General features: G+C 60.2%; 1 protein-coding gene across 1 annotated transcript in view; it reads right to left on the bottom strand.

Annotated features, from left to right (window-relative positions):
- The window catches only part of ZCCHC14 (zinc finger CCHC-type containing 14), a 40,156-nt gene extending 20,344 nt beyond the window's left edge, over nucleotides 1-19,812 (bottom strand). Inside the window, exons 1-2 of the mRNA XM_004704515.2 lie at nucleotides 19,273-19,812; nucleotides 1,809-1,932 (exon numbers count right to left, since the gene is read on the bottom strand). Coding sequence (XP_004704572.1) covers nucleotides 1,809-1,932; nucleotides 19,273-19,812 — 664 coding nt within the window. The remainder of the gene's footprint in view (nucleotides 1-1,808; nucleotides 1,933-19,272) is intronic.
- Nucleotides 19,813-19,824: the final 12 nt, after the last annotated feature.

The raw sequence follows: 19,824 nt of genomic DNA on the forward strand, positions 1-19,824 counted from the left end.
TGTGCGTGATGTGCCTGTGCGTGTGATGTACCTGTGTGCGTGTGCGTGTGATGTACCTGTGTGTGTGTGATGTGCCTGTGCGTGTGATGTACCTGTGTGCGTGTGATGTACCTGTGAGTGTGCGTGATGTGCGTGTGATGTACCTGTGTGCGTGTGCGTGATGTGCCTGTGCGTGTGATGTACCTGTGTGATATACCTGTGTGCGTGTGCGTGTGATGTACCTGTGTGCGTGTGCATGATGTGCCTGTGCGTGTGATGTACCTGTGTGATATACCTGTGTGCGTGTGCGTGATGTGCCTGTGCGTGTGATGTACCTGTGTGCGTGATGTACCCGTGTGTGTGTGAGACGTACCTGTGTATGTACCCGTGTGTGTGTGATGTACCTGTGTGTGATGTACCCATGTGTGTGTGCTGTACCCATGTGTGATGTACCTGTGTGTGTATGTGTGATGGATACGTGTGTGATGTACCTGTGTGCATGTGTGTGATGTACCTGTGTGTGATGTACGTGTATGTATGTGTGATGTACCTGTGTGTGGATGTGTTATGTACTGTGTGTGACGTACCTTTTTGTGTGTGGTGTACCTGTGTAATGTGCCTGTGTGTGTGTATGTGTGTGATATATACCTGTGTGTGATGTACCTGTGTGTGTGTGGTATACCTATGTAATGTGCCTGTGTGTGTGTGGTATTCCTGTGTGTGTGATGTGCCTGTGTGTGTGATGTACCTGTGTGTGAGATACGTGATGTGCCTGTGTGTGTGATGTACCTGTGTGTGAGAAACATGATGTACCTGTATGTGAGATACGTGATGTGCCTGTGTGTGTGTGATGTACCTGTGTGTGAGATACATGATGTGCCTGTATGTGTATGTGATATACCTGTGTGTAATGTACCTGTGTGTGGTGTACCTATGTAATGTGCCTGTGTGTGTGTATGTGTGTGGTATACCTGTGAGACACGTGATGTGCCTGTGTGTGGGTGTGATGTGCCTGTGTGTGGGTGTGATGTGCCTGTGTGTGAGACACGTGATGTGCCTGTGTATGAGACACGTGATGTGCCCGTGTGAAAGACATTGATATGATGCACCTGTGTATCACCACTATGTGCAGTTTTTAACGCCTCATCTTGTGAATGAATGGGTGAAGCTTCCAGAGCAGATCATCCCACCTCTGTCCCCTCTGATGGGACACGGCCGCCCCTCCAGCGGAGGGCCATTTGAAACAGACATGCTGCCTGCCGAGCTGAACATCCACTTCCGCCCACATGGGAGCCTGGCCCACACTGGGACTGCCAGGGTGAGGCTTCCTGCCCCAGCCTCCGTCTCCGCACACACGGGCATCAGAAGTCACACTGGGCTCCTGTGCCCACAAGCAGCCATACAGGCAACGAAGGGCAGGATTGGACAGACCGTGGTGCAGGGGTGGGCGACTGTCAGCAGGCACCTATGGCTCGTGTGTGGGTAGGTAGCTAGGCAGCTGAACCTGTGTCCAGCAAGCCTACCTCGTACTGCTGCTGGGGGTGGACTGCAGTGTCCATCTGCAAACTGCTACACTGCTCCTCCCTCCCGAATTCCCCAGCTCCTGCCCCAGGCACGCAGGCCTGCCCAGGCTGCAGCACGGGGCAACCACCCTCAACAGCCTAGTCAATTAAATCAAAACCCACGCCCTCGTCACACGAGCCACGCTCCGTGTGTGTGTGTGTGTGTGTGTGTGTGTGTGTGAGAGAGAGAGAGAGAGAGAGAGAGAGAGAGAGAGAGATTCCTCTTGCCCCTTCATCATCAGCGTTCACAGTGAGGTGAGGACTCACCTTTGGCATGCTTTCCTAAAGGCCTCTTGGGGAGCGGAGGCTCCGTGGAATGTGCGGACGTCTGCAGTGCGTTTTCTAGGCTGTTCCTGACGCTGCTGAGGGGGGTCTCGGTCCTCGGCGTGACCTGAGGGGAGGAGAGAAGCGGCTTACTCCTGACAGCCGGTGGAGAGCAGTTCCAGGGTGCCCTCCAGCTGCTTGAGTTCACCCCATTTCAACCAATCGTCAAAGGCCTGTGTTCCCAGGGAAGGACGTCACCACTGCCTGCCCCTCCCAACACTTTGCTGACAGCCTCGGGAAACCCCAAAGGGGAGCACGCCCCATCTGGTGTGCGTGTAGGGGTGGCTCTGCCAGACCCACCACGAGCCATGTAGACACCTACAGACGTGGCAGGGCCTTCCTCGGCATTTCCTGATCCCACGGTTCCCTGTACACCCCGGTGACAACTCCACCTGGGGGCTGCATCACACAGACGGGCTCACACGTGCAAAGTGGGCTGTAGGGGGCTCCCTCAGCCGAGCGTGTAACCGTGAACCTGCACATCCTCGCGGTCCGCCCCCAAAGTGCGCCTCAGAGCAGTCCACCACGGGAGACCCACGGGGCAGCGGGTCCACGGTGGGGGTTTCCACTCAAGGCTACAAAGCAAACACGCCGAATCGTTGCACGGAAAGCCAGCGTGCTTCGTACGCGTCTACCCGAGTTCCGATAGAAGGAGCAGGCTGAGGACACACAGGAAGAGAGCAAGACCACGCGCACTGGGCAGTGAGTGCCGCCCAGGGCCCCTGCAGGAGGCTGAAAGCCAGGGTGCCGGGGTGGGGGGCCATATGCAGAAAAGGCTGGACCGTGGGGGCTCTGCAGAGGGGACAGAGGGGGGTGAGAGTCGTGTGGGGGAGGTGGCAGGAGACACTACCACTTTCCACCCCCTTAATAAACTGTTAGCTGCGAAGGTTAGTGGCCTGAACCCACCAGTGCTCCTGTAAGGGCTGACAGCCTGGGAAACCCCATCTGGGGGTGCTATGAGCAGGAACTGATGGGATTTGGGGTGGGGTGGGGTTTCAATCTGCAAACTTCATGCCCAAGATACTTACGCTGCGTTGACTTTACAATAACATTACAGTCTCTAAGGTACTGCAAAGTTTTAAGCCAAAGTAGAGACAGGTACAAGATCCTAAAGTTCATCAGAGGTGGTGTGCTGTGGGTGAAAGCCGTGCTGTGCAGGAGTCCAGACTCACAGCCGCACTACAGCAGAACTGTCCCCTGGGTCCCCTTAGAAATCTTTACCCACCCAGGCAGTCCCATTTCCCCCCAACAGGGTGGAGGCCCTTCAGTCAGCGGCCGAGTGGGTGCTGGACCACCACACCACGAGGGCTCCCCTTTTGTGGAGATGCGGGCAGGCAGCCCCCAGGCTACAAACACCCACCTGAGGGGCAGCCAAGTCGATACTGACCCGTCGACCCCACGTGTAACAATGGTGCCCAGTCTGCAGCACCCCATCACTGCTGCAGCCTGAATCCGTGCCCCCTGCTCACTGACCCTAGCTAGACCCACCACCTCCGTTGCTGAGCACGCGGCGGCGGTCCGTCCGACACGCTGGGCCACATCTGTGCGGTAGCCCCACGCCCAGGGTGCTTCTGAGAAGGACCCCCGCACCTCTTCTCCCAGCCTGCGGGCAGGCAGCCCGCGACCCCCGCAGGGCAGCTGCCCGTGTCTTTGCTCGGCAGGACACGCCTGCGCCTCCGTGGGCTTGGCTCGGGCTGGGGTCCCAGTGCACCAGTCTGCTCACGCTCCTCTGACGAGCACAGCAGTGCTCTCCTCCCTCATGCCGACCCTCTCACAGCTCCTCGTGTGGTGGAGACCCCCCCAACCATAAAATTATTGTCGTTGCTACTTCCTCACTGCCACTTTGCTACTGTGAAAGGGTCAACCGACCCCCAGGTTGAGAACGCTGCCCAGCGTGCCGCCGTCCACTGGCCCTGGTGTCAGGACCTGCTTTTTGTCATGCTGTCGCCTGGCAGCACCGGTAAACTGCTTCTGGTGCTCTGCCTAGCAGGGATGCCCCGCCCACCTCCTCCGGTGACTCTGGATGGAGGTTCCGGCAGCTGCGCTGTGAAAGTCACGGCGCTGCTGCTGCTGCTGCATCCGTTCATGAATAATCTTCAGCAAAGTTTACTGCCTGTGCCATGGCTGGTGGCCTCCCATGAGACTTCTGCGTCCTGCTGGCTCACCTCTCTCTGAATGGGCACAATCGTGGTGAGGCAGCTCGTTCTTTGACAACCAACGGCAGAATTCCCGACCTCCCTGGTCAGTGATGCGCTCGTCTTCCCAGGAGGGTGGGAGCACTGGGCCGCGGGCCAGTGCTGTCAGCAGCAGAAGCCCGGGTGCGACGGGCGAGAAGCCTGGCACCAAGGCAGCACTCCTGTGTGCAGCTGGGACCCTGCTCGGCCGTCTTCACGCGCTCTGCGGTTTAAAGGCATCCTGGTGGGCAGGAGGATAAGTGCTGGGGGTGCTAACCCAAAAGTCAACGGTTCTAAGACACCGCCACATGGGAGCAGGTGGGGCGCGTCTGAGTCTGCATGATGGCAAGCTGGGGACCGCGTGCTGGACTCGGCCGGAGTGAGCAGGGTCTGGCGCTGATTAGGGTCCTCGACGCTCCCCGGATGATTCTAGTTTGCTCTCTGCTCTTGTCCGCTGGCTGCCAGCTGGGGCGAGTGAAGCCACAGAGCACAGGAAGCCCCTTTCCAGGCCGTGGCCTGCGACATGCGGGAGCGTGAGGGTCATGCAGCGGCGGCGGCCGGCTAGAAGGGCGTTCCCCAAGTCTCCCAAACACTCACATTTTCCAGGAGCCTTCGTCCCGACTCCGCTCCTTTGTTTACATTGAAAGCTGCCTCCGCTGCATTTCCCAGAAAGGCTGTTTGGAGTTATTTTTGGTGGCGGTAATGTGCCCACGTGACCTGGCCCGTTCCCTCGCATGCTCTCTGACTCACACACACACACACACACACACACACACACACACACACACGGCAGGGCAGCGGCAACAGCAGCAGCAGCAGTGGATATACATGAAGACGCAGGCTCCACGTCTCCCGTGCTGCCGCTGATGCTGCCAGGCCCGTGGGATGCCCACAGATGGTCTCTCTCAGGTCAACATCCTGGTTTTCAACAAGCACCTCGCTGCCTGCTTTAGGCTCATTCAAAACACCTATGTGCCATAGCCCGTCATCCAGGGCAGAGTGTGGGTGCAGGGGCTCTCGCAGTGCCCCTGCCTGCTCTAGGGCACCCTCCTCTGTACAGGGTCACTAGGCAGCCCCACGGTGCTGCCCACTCTGGGTCACCCACAGCAGGGCCTTCGCACCACTGTTCCCACCACGGGGACACTTCCCCACCCTCGCCTGAAATAGCCTGTTCGTCTCCTCTGCTCCCAGGTCACCTCGTGAGCCAGGCCCCCTCCAGCCGGCAGGGCGGGCTGCTGTCCACTCTTCACTGAAGCCTCTGTCAGGCACAACACAGGCACCTAGGAAGCGTCTGCTTGAGAGGCGGCTGCAATGACCCCTCCACCCACCACCCACAGCAAAGCGCCAACCTTGCCAGCAGAGTTCAGTGACTACCCCTCCAACACACACACAGACACTCCCCTCCCCCCCAAAGTGCCAATCACACTCCCGAAGGCCACGGACCACGGCAGCATGTTCACGGGGCTCTCGGGGAGGCCCGGGCTGCACAGAACAGGCCCACGGACCACCGGCAGGCCTGCTGCATGTGCGCTTAGGGAGCAAACCTCGAACGCGACCTGACCTGTGCAGCCCTGGCTCTGGAGGGGTGTGTTGGGGAGGAGGGGGGATCTGGGAGCCCCTACATGTCCCCATGGCGAGGACGTGTGAGGTCACTTCAAGGGGAAGCAGTTGGCTGGCCAGTCAACCTTGTCTGCAAGCCCCAGGTGCCAACATCCAGCCCGACCATGGGCTGCACACAGCATCGGCCAAGGGCCAGCCTGCTCATTCTCAGTCAAGGTCTGAGAGGCGTTGAATCTCACACAGGCTTCTAAGCTTGAGGCGCAAAACACCCCGAGACGCAGGCAGTTCCTGGGTCTCCAAGGGCCCTTCCCTAAGCGCGTTTCTGAGTCTGTGGTCAGCAAGAAGGGGCACAGGGAGTGGCTGAGCCTGACTGGGGCAAGATGAGGCTCACCACTTTTCTGAGGGCTTAAGTGCTGTTTGTGCAGAAAGCGCTCAGTTCCCGGGAAGTCAGGCCCGGGAGCCCGGGCAGTTCTGCCGTGGCCAGGTCGGGGTGACTCCACGGCAGTGGGCAGAGTCGCTCCGAGTCCGCATCCACTCCTCGGCAGCGAGACAGATCTGAGTGGGGTTGGTTTCACAGCTTCCAAAGAAGGGCAGATTTACATCACAACAGTGCAGCGCTTACGTGCAGTGACAAGTGTGTGTTGTCTCTGCGTCCTGCTCAGAACTCAGGGGCTGTGGTCACTTCCAGAACACCAGCCACCAGCAGGGAGGGGGTGGGGGGGTGGAACATGCTAACATCCGAAGCCGGCCTCGTCCTCCGCTGGGCCCAGGCAGACCCTTGCACAGGCTTTGGGGACTGGGCCCGTCTGCAGACATGTGGGCCCCCAGCAATGACAGCCAGCCCCTCCCAGCACTACACTTCCAGCGTGTCAAGTGCCTGGGCGGCAGAGACTCCACCGACTGAGCCCCCAGGCCCAAGGCTGCTGGGGCAGGCAGACCACTCACAGCAGAGCCCTCTGGTCCAGGGGACCAACAACCGGCCCCCAGCAGCACAGACCGCAGTAGTCTTAGCAGCAACACTGCCAACACGGGGGTCCTGACAGAGACCCCCCCACACACACTGCTCTTCCTGGGGAGGTTATCTCTCCACAGCAGCAGATATGCGGGGGTAGGGTCCTGACCCAGGCCACCCCTGCCCTTCTCCCTGGAGTAGGCAGGCTGCGGTGACCACCGTCCGCACATCCGCCCCACATGCCGCTGCGGTCACGAGCCGGCCCCGAAGGCCCTCTATCCCATCTGTGACGCATGTGCAATGGTTCATCCTGACAAACAGGGGGCGGGGGCACCTGCTTGGGGAGCCTCAAACGTGACAGGGACCGATGCCGTGTCGTGTCTCCAGAACTGTCTCTACTGTCTTCTCCACACGGAGGCACCAAGTCCACATGCCAACACAAGCGCTTTGTTTTCTGTTTTTCGTTAATCATTTTATTGGGGGGGGGGGTGTCTTACAAGTCTTATGACAACCCATCATTCCACGGTGTGAAGCACATTTGCATAGGTTGCCATCATCATTTCCCAAACAACTTCTTCCTACTTGAGCCCTTGGCACCAGCTCCTCTTTTCCCCCTCCCCCCACCCTTGTGGATCCTTGATCAATTATATATTACTGTTGTTATGTCATGGCTTACAGGTCCGTCGTCTCCCTTGACCCAGCTTTCTGTTACCAGCCCCTCCCCTCATGACATCACTACTCCCACTACTGCTCCTGCGGGTTATCTGTCCGTGTGTCCAGAGCCCTGTCTGTACAATGCGACACAAGCATCTGACAACCTGACACGCGGATGTGGGCTCAGAGATGCCTCGGAATCCACAGAAAGCCACCCACCCAGCTCCACCCCTGCAGAGCAGTCCACCCACGGCTATCGGTTTGAGTGGAGTGCGTAGGCAGGGGGTTCTGAAGACACAAGAATCTTCAGACACCAGGGCTGTCAGCCTCGCCCCGCTGCAAAGCCGTCAATGACCCGGAATGCAAAGTGGGACGGAAAGGGGCTGAGGCGTTCTCCATGCCGAAGGCCACAGCTCCCCTGCACCCCCATGCCCAAGCCCACCCTCAGACACAGCCAAACACACAGTGGCAGGGAGGGGCGCACGGAGGGCCTGGGTCACGAGGCCTGGGAAGGGGCACCACCTGTGTGGGCTTGCGTGAAGGGCAGCTGCAGGCGCACGCCCAGTGCAGCGCCTACCCTGCTCCAAGCGGGGGACAGGAGGACGAGCCGGCCACCTCTCCGGGTCACACACCCTCCGGAACGGGCTAGCACGGTGGCAAGCTCCAACCATGTGCACCACTCGTACACACACACACACAGGGAGTGGCCGAAGGCGTGAGCCCTGCCCTGACCAGTGACGGATGCTGAAGCTCTGGAAGCACATTCTCGGTGCTGCCCTGGGTGCAGGCAGGCCGGATCCGCAATGAGGCAGTGGCAGCCACATCCACCTTCCTCGGGCTCTGCCGGCCCAGCGCCAGGAGTTCAGGCCCAGAGGGAGCAGGGGCATGGCCACAGGTTGGGGACAAGGAGCCCCTGCAGCTTTGAAAGAACCAACTGCCAGCCTGAGGGCAATCCCCAGCACAGACGTACACCAAAGCGTCCGTCCGCTGGCTCCACAGGGCAGCCCAGTGTCAGCACCTCCTCCATGCTCACCGCTGTATCCGAGGGGTGGCTGTAGGGGCACGGGTAAGCAAACTGACACCCAGCTGTCGAGATGCTACATCACCGGCTAAACTTCAGGAAAGGGCCTGCAGCATGGGAAGGCTGGCGTGTACATAAGGCGCACACATGGCCCTTTGTGCACGGCAGGAGCTGGCCAAACGCTGCCAGTATCTCCTCTCAGAGGCCCCGAGTTGACACACTTCTGCTTCGCAGCTGCTGTGTGTGACGGGGCAGCCACTCCCCTTAGAAGAGGGCTGGAGACTAAAAGTCCAGACACGCGCGTGCTCCCCCAGGACACGGTCACAGTCCCGCCCTCCCCCAGCACCTTCACTTGGGGCACGGGTCACCTACATATGGGGGTGGCCAGTGACCCCAACAGAAGAGCTTCTGTCCTCATCAGGAGGTCAGGGTGCGCAGGCCCAAAGGGAGGGCGGTGTTTGCAAGGGAAGAGAGCTGGGGGCAAGGTCCCCGCTGACACCCGCTGCTGGCAGCCTGGGGCCCCTGGAACACAGACACCACCTCTAGGTTCCCAGGACGCCCAGCAGGTTCTGGCAGGTAAGAGAGAGACCCGCTTATTCCCAAGTTCTCCCCCAACTGGCCCACGTGCGCCAAATGGACATCTGTGAAATGCATCTCCGTCGGCTGCGCAGACCGGGGATGAAGGGGAAAAGTGGTTTGCCAGCATCTGACTAAAATAGCAATGATGTGTTTCTGAACGCCAGCGCGGGGAACAGAGTTTAATCGTGGAAGTTATTTGCTGACTTAGGCGCCGTGAAAGCCAGCGCTAACCAAAAACCAGTTTCCACATAAGAACATTCCTTTCCACGTCTTACCCTAGAGCTCCAGGCATTAAAGCACAGGAGAGAGAAAACTCAACAAAGCCGGCTGTGTGGGAGGCCGGCCAGCCGGCTTGTGACCCAGCGAGGAAGAAACCACCCCACGCACCCGAGGTGATGACCAGGGCTGAGGCGAGAGGGCTGCTCTGTGGAACTGCACCTAGCACTGCTCCTCAGGGCAGTCTCGCACCAGGAGCCACGGAGGGGCTCAATGCCCCCATGCCCTGAAGCAACCAGATCCCCTGTCCCTCTCTCTCTCACACACAGTGCCGGAGGGGCCACGGATAGTTGTGAAGGCAGGACTTTAAAGGGCCTGCCCCTTGGGGTTCAGTAGCCCAGACAAAGCTGTGTCCAGGCAGTGAGTGACATGTGGGTTGGAAGCGTGTCAGGTGGTAGTGGACTCAGGGGTTAGCCTGGGACCTCAAGGATCCCTGGAGTGTCCCCCTTCTGCGCCTGCATGCTGTGCCCACATGCCCGGCTCCGACTGCTGCGAATGGCAGCCTTCGGAAACCAGTGAGTCCTAAGTAGATGGCGGCTAAGGGGTTGTAGTGGCTCCCAGTGAGACACTTGGCAGCCCGAGGTAAGCATTCACCTACGACCCTCTGGGGGCACCCACCACCTACAAGCACGGGTACAGGGCACCCAGGGTGCAGAAGCAGCTAGGAATGAGTGTCTGACATCTGGTGGAAAACAGAAGTCTACCCAGTGTCTAGGGGCTCAGTCGACAGGTGCCGGGCTGATTCCTGAGGGAGCCAACCCACCCATCTGTCTTTACTGGAGCCTCTCCGGGACAGGGCAGCACTGCTCTGAGAGCCCAGGGCTCCCGTGGCAGGACGGACAAACAGACATGAACAAAGGTGACACTTGGGTCTCAAGAAATTCAAGCCTCACCTCTCACAGGAGCTACCCACGGGGTGAGTGGGTCTTGCTCAGATGAAGCCCACTGCCCCGTAAGACAGCCCCAGACCACATCTACCAGCAGTGGCCTCTGGGACTCGGCGGCTGCGAGGGCTGACTGAGCCCTCGGTGCAGTGGCTACGGCACTGGGACGCGGATCAGAAACTCCGTGGTTCGAACACAAAGGCAGGAGCCCTGGCTGCAGGGTGAATGGGGTTTGCGAACCAGCAGGGCAACAAGCCTGCCCAAAGGAGGCGGGGTAGCATCTTCCCATGGACAGCTGCTCCTCCCCGAGTGGCCGTGGCACCAAGATGGGGCTCGAGGGGCCGGCCACCAGCTTCTTCGTGGTGGGAGGAAACCTGGTCTGTTTAGAGACAACTTCCACAAACACCCTGGAGCAGGCAGAGCAGCGGGGAAGGTGTCTGAAGGAGGACGAGGGGAGAGCTGCTCTACACAGCACCCATCTCCGAGTGGGCGCTGCGGACCAGAACAAAGCCAAGTTCCTGGAGCACAAGGACGTCCTTCTAGCAGTTCTATCCGAGTTTTCAGGTGAAATTCCTCAATAACTAGAAATGAGCGTGTGATGTCCCCTTCTTGTAATTCCCTGCAGAGGGACGTGGGCATGGTGAGCAGTCACCAGGTGCAGACGGCGGTCAGAGACAGACTGCTGTGACGCGCGTATCTCCGAGGGGCACTCACTCAGGAGCAGCACGTTCTCTGCACGGCACGTCCAAGGAGAGGCGGCCGCTCAGATGCACTGTCCTTGGGGGGGCAGAGCCCCACGAGAAGCAAGATGTCGGTGGCCACAGGCCCGAGGGGAACCGTCGGGGAGTGCAGGCCAGGTTGGGTGCCCATGGGAAGACCATTCTGATGCTAGCGGCCAGCCGTCGGGCCAGGAAGAAACAGGCCCAGGCCCAGGTCAGAGCTGTTTGGACGCACGTGCCAGCACTCCAGTTTCTCAATGCCGGGATGAGAGCAACAAGCACCGACGGTCGGCGGCCACCCCATGGTCCTTTGCGCTGTGCCCCCCACTCTCTCTGCGCAGGGCTGGGCAGGTGGTCCTTTGCGCTGTGCCCCCCACTCTCTCTGCGCAGGGCTGGGCAGGTGGGCCGGGCTGGCACTATTTTAGTCCATGTCCTGGCACACATCGAAGTCGGCTGACCAAGTGGTGTGCCGTCCCTGTGATCGCGTGCCACGTGCTGGGAGGGAAAGGGAGGGTCAGAGGGGCTCGGAGGCGCAGCCTGGGGCAGCAGGGAGCACAGGAGGGAGGGCCCGGAGCGTGCTGGGAGCCCCGTTGGCGCGGAAGAGTTTGGGCTCCTCAGCAAGCCTGGCGGCGGCGGCAGCTGAGCCAACCACAGAGGTGACACTCCCCGCGCCCCTCCCTAACAGGCGGGAGGCCAACCAAAGGCCACACCACTGAAAACCCGCCTTCAGTAAAGGCAGGGCCATGCAAATGAGGTACATGGACCCCATAAGAAAAGGATTGGTCCGTCTAGACTTAAAGCCAGTCATCCTAGAGGTGGCCAGAAAGAACCTGGCTACCACAGGGCAGAAGCAACAGGGCAGGGCCCTTTGGGCCTGGGGTCCCTGTGCTGGGAGCCTCACAGACCCAGGAGGCAGAGTTTAGGAATCCAGAACCACAAACCAGCATTGGCGGGGGGTCGGGTGGGGTGACGACACACACCTACGTCTCACATTCGTCTTCTAAAGAGGATTCCCCTCCTCCAAGAGTCCCACCCACGGGCAGCCCCTCAGATCTGCCTGGCCCAAGGCGGCTGGACTGGAAAGTGTCCCAAGAACGTGTCTAAGGAGAGGAGGCTCCCGGTGAGAAATCAGCGAAGCAGGGTAATTGCATGGAAAGACTGCCCTGGGCCACTAGGCAGGCAGCAAGGGCTCCAGGGGACCGGACCCTGGGCTCCGTGTGAGGAGTGGGACCAGACGCCCCAGGGGAGCCCACGTGGGAGGACAGACACATCACGGCGCCCCACCCCCACCCCCGCAGAGGACAGACTGTCACTAGACCAGCAACTGTGTGGCAGTCAGACACAGAGAGCCAACCCTAGTGAATACGCTTGCCCCCTCTCTGACCCAAAGGGACAGTGAGCGGCCTGGACGTGAAGGTTCTGGCCAAGAACCATCCCTGGAAGACCAGCAACCCCAGAGACAGACTAGGACAGGGCCACCGTACCAGAGACAGCTGCCCGCATCGCCCCTGCTGAAGGGGGAAATAGAACGGGCCCCATGAAGACGGGAGGGCTGAGGAGGGGTGGGTTCCCTTACAGACGCGACAAGTGGGGCGCAGCCTGCTGCGGGAAGGGCTGGGGACAGGCAGTGGACAAATTCAGCAGGCACCTGACCCAACAATGTCCTGAGAGCAGGAGGGTGAGATCCAGTGGGGACAGAGAGGCTGGCCGGGCAGACCGGGAGGACAGCTCTCCTGCTGGATGGCGTGGGTGCCCACTTGAAACACCACAGCCCTGCCCTGGGGTCATTTCCAGCTCACGCGACCCTGTTCAGTTCCAGACAGCCTCACTCTTCTCCCGCTGGGCAGCTAGCTGGTGGTCTCACACTGGTCACCGAGCACTAGGCTCCGTAAGGGACCCCCTCCACGAACCTGCCAACTTCCGAGTCAGACCCCCAGCTGCCCGCACTGCAGGCCACGCCACTGTTGACCAGCATGCCCTGAAGCCCGCTGGCAGCAAGCTGGCCAGTCAGCACTGGGACCGCCAAGGTCTGAAAGGACAGTAAGCAGCAGGACCACCCGAGCACGGGCTCCGCTAAGCACTGCGGTCCCCCAACGTACGGTGGGGGAGGGCTGTCTCCATCCTCACGCACTCAGCCAGCCTCCCCTGCTGTCCATAGGAAGTGCGCTTCTCAGACATGCCAGGGTCGGTCACCAGCAGGCACACCACCAGAGGCACCCGCGACAGCGCCTGCCTCGGGCAGCACCCACAACTGCTCAGATGCAGTCCCTCCCTCGGGGAGACACGTCAGAGGACAGTCTTCACTCGGGCGGGCAGAGATAAGATACTCCAGTGAAACGGATTTCTTCTAGCACCCGCATCTCTCACCGCAGCAAGTAGCCCTTTCTGCCCTAAGTAGCGCTGGGATGTGTCCACACAAGGGTGTTGACACCAGGCCTCTCTCCCTGTGTTTCCGGGGGGCCTCGAGCAGCCACCTGTGAGCCAGAGCACGTCACCAAGTGAGGCCACCCAGGGACACCTCCAGGCAGTCAGTACCCGGTGCCAGCCATTGACCTACAGCTCAACTCTTTGTGGGGCAGTCAGCCTCCCTCTCTCCCTCAGAGCCGCTGGTGGGTTCGAACTGCTGACCTAGGTTAGCATCACAACCAGCAACCACTTCCGGCACCCTCACCCCATAACCTAAGGGACCAGCAGCCACCGTTATTTCATCAAGTAAACAAACAAAACACTGTCCGCAAGTAAGAAGGTGCACCTGCCTCTCAGGCTGTTTGACTCAGGTTGTGTTAGAAAAATTCGCACAAATCCACATGCCTCCATCCACAAGAAGAGGGAAGGAAGTGGGAAGATATAGAGTCCAACTAGAAAACAGGTCAAGGGCCGCTCAAGACACTTCCCGGCCAGCAACGTCCAGCCCTTGGCAATCACCCTGGCAGTGACAGCTGAGCTCCCACCCGAGGAAAGTGCAGTGCGGGTGCGGGTGTGGAGAAAGGTGCCCACGCGCTTCGGCATCTAGACCCCAGAGAAGGAGGAGCTGGGGTCCCACGCGGCCCACACACACACACACATCTAGACCCCCCCAGAGAAGGAGGAGCTGGGGTCCCACGCGGCCCATACACACACACACATCTAGACCCCCCCAGAGAAGGAGCTGGGGTCCCACGCGGCACACACACACACACACACACACACACACACACACACACACGACTGGAGGGTCCGGAACAGCCTGTCCACTGACAGCAACTCCTGGGCCTGCCGCCAGGGCGGGAAGTGAGTCAATGACCAGAGTGGACGTGGAAAGAGGACTCAGAAAGTCTGTGGGAAAATGGGATCCAGAGATCATGGAATTTTCCCACAACCATAGGGGAGTCCCCGCATACAACCCAAGGAAGGGAGGGAGGGTGGTCACGAGAGCCGGGGCCGGGAGGCGCCCACAGGTACACTCTCCAGTAACAGGAACAAGCGAAGGTGGGTGATTGGGCGCACAGGTAGGCATGCAGCTGGACAGGAGTGGGATGGCGCGTGCCTCCTCACAGCATATCTGTACTGGGCTGCAAATACTCCTCCTGCAGCCGAGCCCCAGGGGGGCAGAGGCAGGCAAAAACACTTAGTCATAAGTAAGCACCCTGTGGGTCCCCATCCCTGGGCTTGGGGGCAGGCATGAGGCCATGGTCCTGGGGACAGCTGTGTCAACTGACATAGCACAGTCCAACAGGAGGACCAGGGGCCTGAAACTGTGTGTGGCCCACCATCCACAAAGTGACCACGGGGCTCCTCTGTCCACGCGTGAAGAAAATCCCAGGCTCGTGGAACAAGTCCTGCAAAGGACTCACGGCCGGCCAGCTCCAGAGCAGACACACTGACACACCGAGTCTCTGGTCAGGCTCACAACAGGCGGCCACGGACAAAGGGGGAGAAATGTAGAACCAAGTCCACACAAAAGGCCAGGCTTGCTTGTCTGATAGACGATGGTCCTCAGAAGTCCTCCCCCCACACGAGCAGTGGCTGGAACATGAACAAGGTCTGTGCTGAGGAAGGCGCCCGGACAGATGGACGGACGGATAGATGGACAGACAGCTGCAGGGGCCCAAAGTGGGGAGCCCCTGGGGTGCATTTAGGAACATCACTATGTGTCAGGGAGACACCGGTTATGCCCAGGCATTAGAGAGTTCTGGAGGGCAGGAGTGGTGGGGAGACGCCGGCAGTGGCCCAGTGGTGATGTGCTAGGCTGCTAACCACAGGTCAGCAGTCTGAAACCACCATCCGCTCCTCGGGAGAGAGACAGGACATTCCTGCTCCCCACTCCCTGGTGTTGTTCCAGCCCCGGGACAGCCGGTAGTGTTGGATGGAGACCCCATGAGGAATAAGGAACTGGGCACAGAAACGGCCAGAGCCCAGGGTGGAGCACCGCGGTGAGGGTGGCCACGCGCATCCTGTGGCCACTAGGGCGGCACCAGTGGTTCTCGGCATGGTCAGCAAAGTTCTGGTCAGTACCAATCGTGAGGAAGGGCTGTGCTGCAGCTTGTATCTATCTGTCTCACACCTGAACAGAGGCACCCCTGCCCGCCCCGGACAAGGGCTCTGGAAACAGGTCCTCAGAGAGGAGGCAGCCAGACCCACTGCCTGAGCAGGGCCAGGCGGGACGTGCTGGCCGACAGTGAGGACGTCAGGTGTTAGCCTGAAGGAGGTTAAAACAAGAGCCCACTCACCCTGAAGGGAAACCGTTTAAGGATCGAGCTTCTGAAACCACTCCAATAACGCCCATGAGGAAGAGCGGTGCCTTCGGACCAGCACAGGAGGGCACCCTGCAGAGCTGGGCGAGCTGACCCATGGCGGGCCAGTGGCAGGGCAGGATGCCACATCCGAGCAGCTAATGAGAAGGCAGGCCAGGTGGCAGAGAGGTTGGGTGCGGCCCGCTGGAAGGAGGCTGTCCTGATCTAAGAACCATACATACCTGAGCTATCACCCGTTACAAAGAGACCTGGTAGCTGGGTGGTTCCGAGCTGCGCTGCTATTTGCAAGGTCAGCAGTTCAAACTCAGGAAAAGACGAGGCTGCCTGCTCCCAGAGTCACAGTCTTGGAATCCCACAGAGGCAGTCCTGCCCTGTCCTGTAGGTTCCCTGTGAGTCGGCATCGAGGGCCCATTACAAAGCACAGGTACTGTGTCGGCGTGCTGGCTGCTGCGAGTCCTCAGAGGAAAAGTTAAAGAGACAGCAGGTGTGCCTGACCTCCCCCTCCCGGGAGCCCACCTGAGGTGGACACTGACTCTCTGCCTCATAGGGAGTTAGCAGAGGTCAGGCTCCCTGGCCACGCCAGTTTTACGTAAGCAAACGCAGCAGCGGCAGCCCTGGTGGCAGCGGCTAAATGCTGGGCTGCTCATGGGCAGGCTGGCGGTTTGAGCCCACCAGCCCCTCTGTGGGAGAAAGACCTCAGGTTCAGGAAGCCCCAAGCAGGATGCACGAGGGGGCCGTTCCTGAAGGGTCGCGGCCTAATGGCCGGTGCGTCTGCGTGTTTGCTGAACTAAGAGAACTCCCCCACCCCCACCCCCAGCACATCATCCCGCACACAAGGTAGAGGCTGCAGGGCTCAAATGGACGATACTTCCAAAACCACAACTTCACGGGCAAATGAAACCCCTGGGCGCAAGCCCACACTCAGGACGAGCAAGGCTGTCCGTGGCACTGCCACCTCCTCAGCAGAGGCCATCCAGCCTCTGTGACACCTCCCTCCCTCCTTCCCAGAGGCAGCCACGCCCAACCCCCTACCACCACCCCTCCCTTTCAGACGTCCAGCATGCCTTGGGGCAGCCTGTCTTCCCAACAGTGATGCTTCAGAGACGCAAGACAGGACTCTCCCCGAACCCTCGGTGGGGAGAGTGCAAAAACGCTCAAAACACTCTTCTAGGGCGCCGACTTGGGAGTCCGAACCAGGTCTACGTTTGGAAAACACATGAGCAGGGTTTCAAGGGGTGACTGGGAACGAACTCTTCGGAATGCAAAATGCCCAAACTCGAGATTTCACCAGTACAGGCAACGGGCTGACCACCGGCAGGCCTTCGAGTTCAGCCTCCGGAGGAGCACAGCACTACCGTAACGTTAGCGGGAGGGCAGAGGGCAAACAAAACACCAGCTCAGTTCCCAAATCAGGAGGCCATGGCCTCGGGGCTGCTCACACTCACTCTGGTTATTAAGGGACGCTTGGAATTAGCCAATTTTCCAGGGACGAACAAAAACAATGGCTGCGGCCCAGCAGCTCCTCAAAAGTCAATGGAGAAAACACAAGCGTTTTCTGGCGGAGACAGAAGATTTCATCCCATAAAAAATGCACCCTGCTTCCCGCGAACAACACGCCGACCACAGCACCACCTCACCAGAGGGGTGGGGAGACCTGAGCGGGCACTTCACACACATTACCTCATTGTTGTAACGGACACTGGGAGGCCAGGGCACCTGGCCAAGGCCACACAGCTGGGAAAGGCAGCCCTGGGACCTGGGGGACAGCTGGGCCCTTGATGCCGGGCTGTTTTGTTGGCCGGAAAGGCCTCTCCCCAATACAGGAGACTCTTGTTCTGGACGTAGCTCAGCCACCATCTTCTGCTGCGTCTGTCCACACGCACGTCAGGAAGCACTTCGGCAACGGCTGCACGTGACCAGCACTGGAACCGCAGGCTGGCAGCCCGGGAAACTGCCCCCTGGGGGCTGGAATTCCTCCGCCTGCCTCTGATTCACTCAGCCTCCTGCCAAGCGGCTGAAGTGGCAGCCACCAGGGCCCAGCCTCCAGGGGCTCACACCTGGCCCTCCCAGCTCTCTGCCTGGCACACACACGAGCATTTGGGGGAAGGAGTATGCACACACAACCGAAGGATGCATTTTTTTTTTAAAAAACATGCTATCTTTCCAAAAACAGTGATTCTGGAAGGAAACTGCCCCAGAATAAGGGCAGAGGGCACTAGAAACCCACGTATACACCCCAGCCACTTCCTGGGGGAAGACATTCTTTAAAGGCCACGGTCCCAGTGGACCGACCGCCAGAAGGCGAGCAGGCAGGAGGGAAGCTGCAGAAGGCTGGCTCTGCTCGGCCCATCAAGGCAAGGTCACATCCAGTGTGCTAACTTCACAAGCCCACTGGAAAGCCAAGAGCTAAAAGACACCGCGGAGAGGGTGCAGTGTGGGGCGTGCTCCCCAACTTCCCAAAGGAAAAAACGGCTGACAGCTGCAACCTGCACCCCAGATGGGGCCGGGGAGCAAGTTGTAACCCAGGTAAGCCAGGAGCAAGGCTACGGGGGCCTGCTGGGGACAAGTTTGTGCCCCAGGCGCTTGGAGTTTTGAAACCTCTCAAGATTTGGGGACATTTCACGGTGCGCCCGTAGCTGAGAAGAGGGCGGTGGGGCGGCTCGGACCTCCATGATCTTTTTTCCTTACATTTCTCCCCAACTTTCTGAAGCTTCCTAGCCCATGCAAATACCCTTCCTACAGGCAGATGGGGTCTCTACACACACACACATCCAAAGGGGCTTTCAAAAAGGCACCGAGAAGACCAAGGCAAGCCCTTCACACACACATGCACACTTGCACACACACCTGTGCACAGACACACACACCCCACCCCACCCCGGGGGCGCCGCGGGTCAGAGCACCACCGGCAATCTCTGCCTCCCTCCCCTCTTCTGGCAATCACGGCCAGATTCGGAAAGGAGGTGACAGGCGTAAAGTGGCAGTCTTATCTTCCACCCAAGGGCCCGATTAAGGGGACAAAGGCCTTATCTCTTTTCCAGGCGACAATCTGCGGCCAACGGCACAAAGAAGTCATGAACTTGCTCGGCGAGCGGAAAGGAGAGGGCTGGGCGCTAACAGCGGTAAGTCCCCCCACTTCTCTCCCCCATCACAAGGCCTGCCGCCTCCCTGGGCAGGCTAGCGGGGCCTCCGCCTGGCCCTTTCCCGCCTAGCGGTCCATCATCCTCGTGGGGGGCTGTCTCCCCATCTGGGCTCCCTCTTCCCACTTAGAGACTCTTCTTCTCATGTGAGGTCCTAGAGGCTACAGGGTCGCTATGAGTCGGTTTGGAGGGCAGGGAGCTTTGGGATCTTGTCCCTCTCCTCCCTGTCCTGAGGTCCTGCCTCCCCTGGGTCCCTCCTCCTTACCTGGAGTCCCAGAGTCCGTCTCTCCACCCGGGGTGCTGGGGTCCCTCCCTCTCTGCCCGGGGGAGGGGTGTCCTGCCTCCCCTGGGTCCCTCCTCCTTGCCTGGAGTCCCAGAGTAAGTCTCTCCATCTGGAGTCCTGGGGTCCCTCCTCCCTACCCTGAGGTCCTACCGCCTCCTTGCCTGGAGTCCCAGAGTAAGTCTCTCCATCTGGAGTCCTGGGGTCCCTCCTCCCTACCCTGAGGTCCTACCGCCTCCTTGCCTGGAGTCCCAGAGTAAGTCTCTCCATCTGGAGTCCTGGGGTCCCTCCTCCCTACCCTGAGGTCCTACCGCCTCCTTGCCTGGAGTCCCGGAGCCCTTCCTCCCTCCCTAGAGTCAGTCTCCCCGGTGCCCCTCCACCCCGTCCGGGTTCCACGCGAGTCCCACCGTCCCCGGGCCCCCGGGGCTCCCGCACCTTGTGGCAGGCCGGGCAGGTGGGCCCGGGCGCGCCCTTGCCCCCGCCGAGGCTGCTCTGGATCTGCGTGAGCTCCTGGCGCAGCACCTGCTTCTGGTGGAAGCTGAAGGCCGGGTGGTTGGAGGCCATGGTGAAGAGCAGCAGGAACTCATCCCCCGTGCGGCCCTCGTTGAGCTGCAGCCCGTAGTTGTGGATGACCGAGTCGATGTGCGTGAGCGTGCGGTAGAGCACGCCCGCCGCCTCGCGCTGCTCCGAGCCCAGCAGCGCCAGCGACACCAGCAGCTTGCTGCGCACCACCTCGTCCGTGAGGTTGGTCAGGCCGCCCAGGTCGGCCGGGTTGTTGGCCTTGATCTCCGAGTCGCGCAGCGAGTGGTAGTCCTTGCGCGCCAGGTCCTCGAGGCACGAGCCCAGGAAGCGCAGCTCCAGCGGGATGCACAGGTCCAGCAGGCCGCACAGGAACTCCACGCGCTGCGGCGACGGCAGCTCCGAGAACCAGCGGTACACGCCGTCCCTCTGCAGCGGGCAGCGCTTCTCCACCATGCTGCCGCCCGC

Source organism: Echinops telfairi, unplaced genomic scaffold (genome assembly GCF_000313985.2).
Source record: "Echinops telfairi isolate 266 unplaced genomic scaffold, ASM31398v2 ScPeMD7_2291;HRSCAF=2852, whole genome shotgun sequence".
NCBI classification, from domain to species: Eukaryota; Metazoa; Chordata; class Mammalia; order Afrosoricida; family Tenrecidae; genus Echinops; species Echinops telfairi.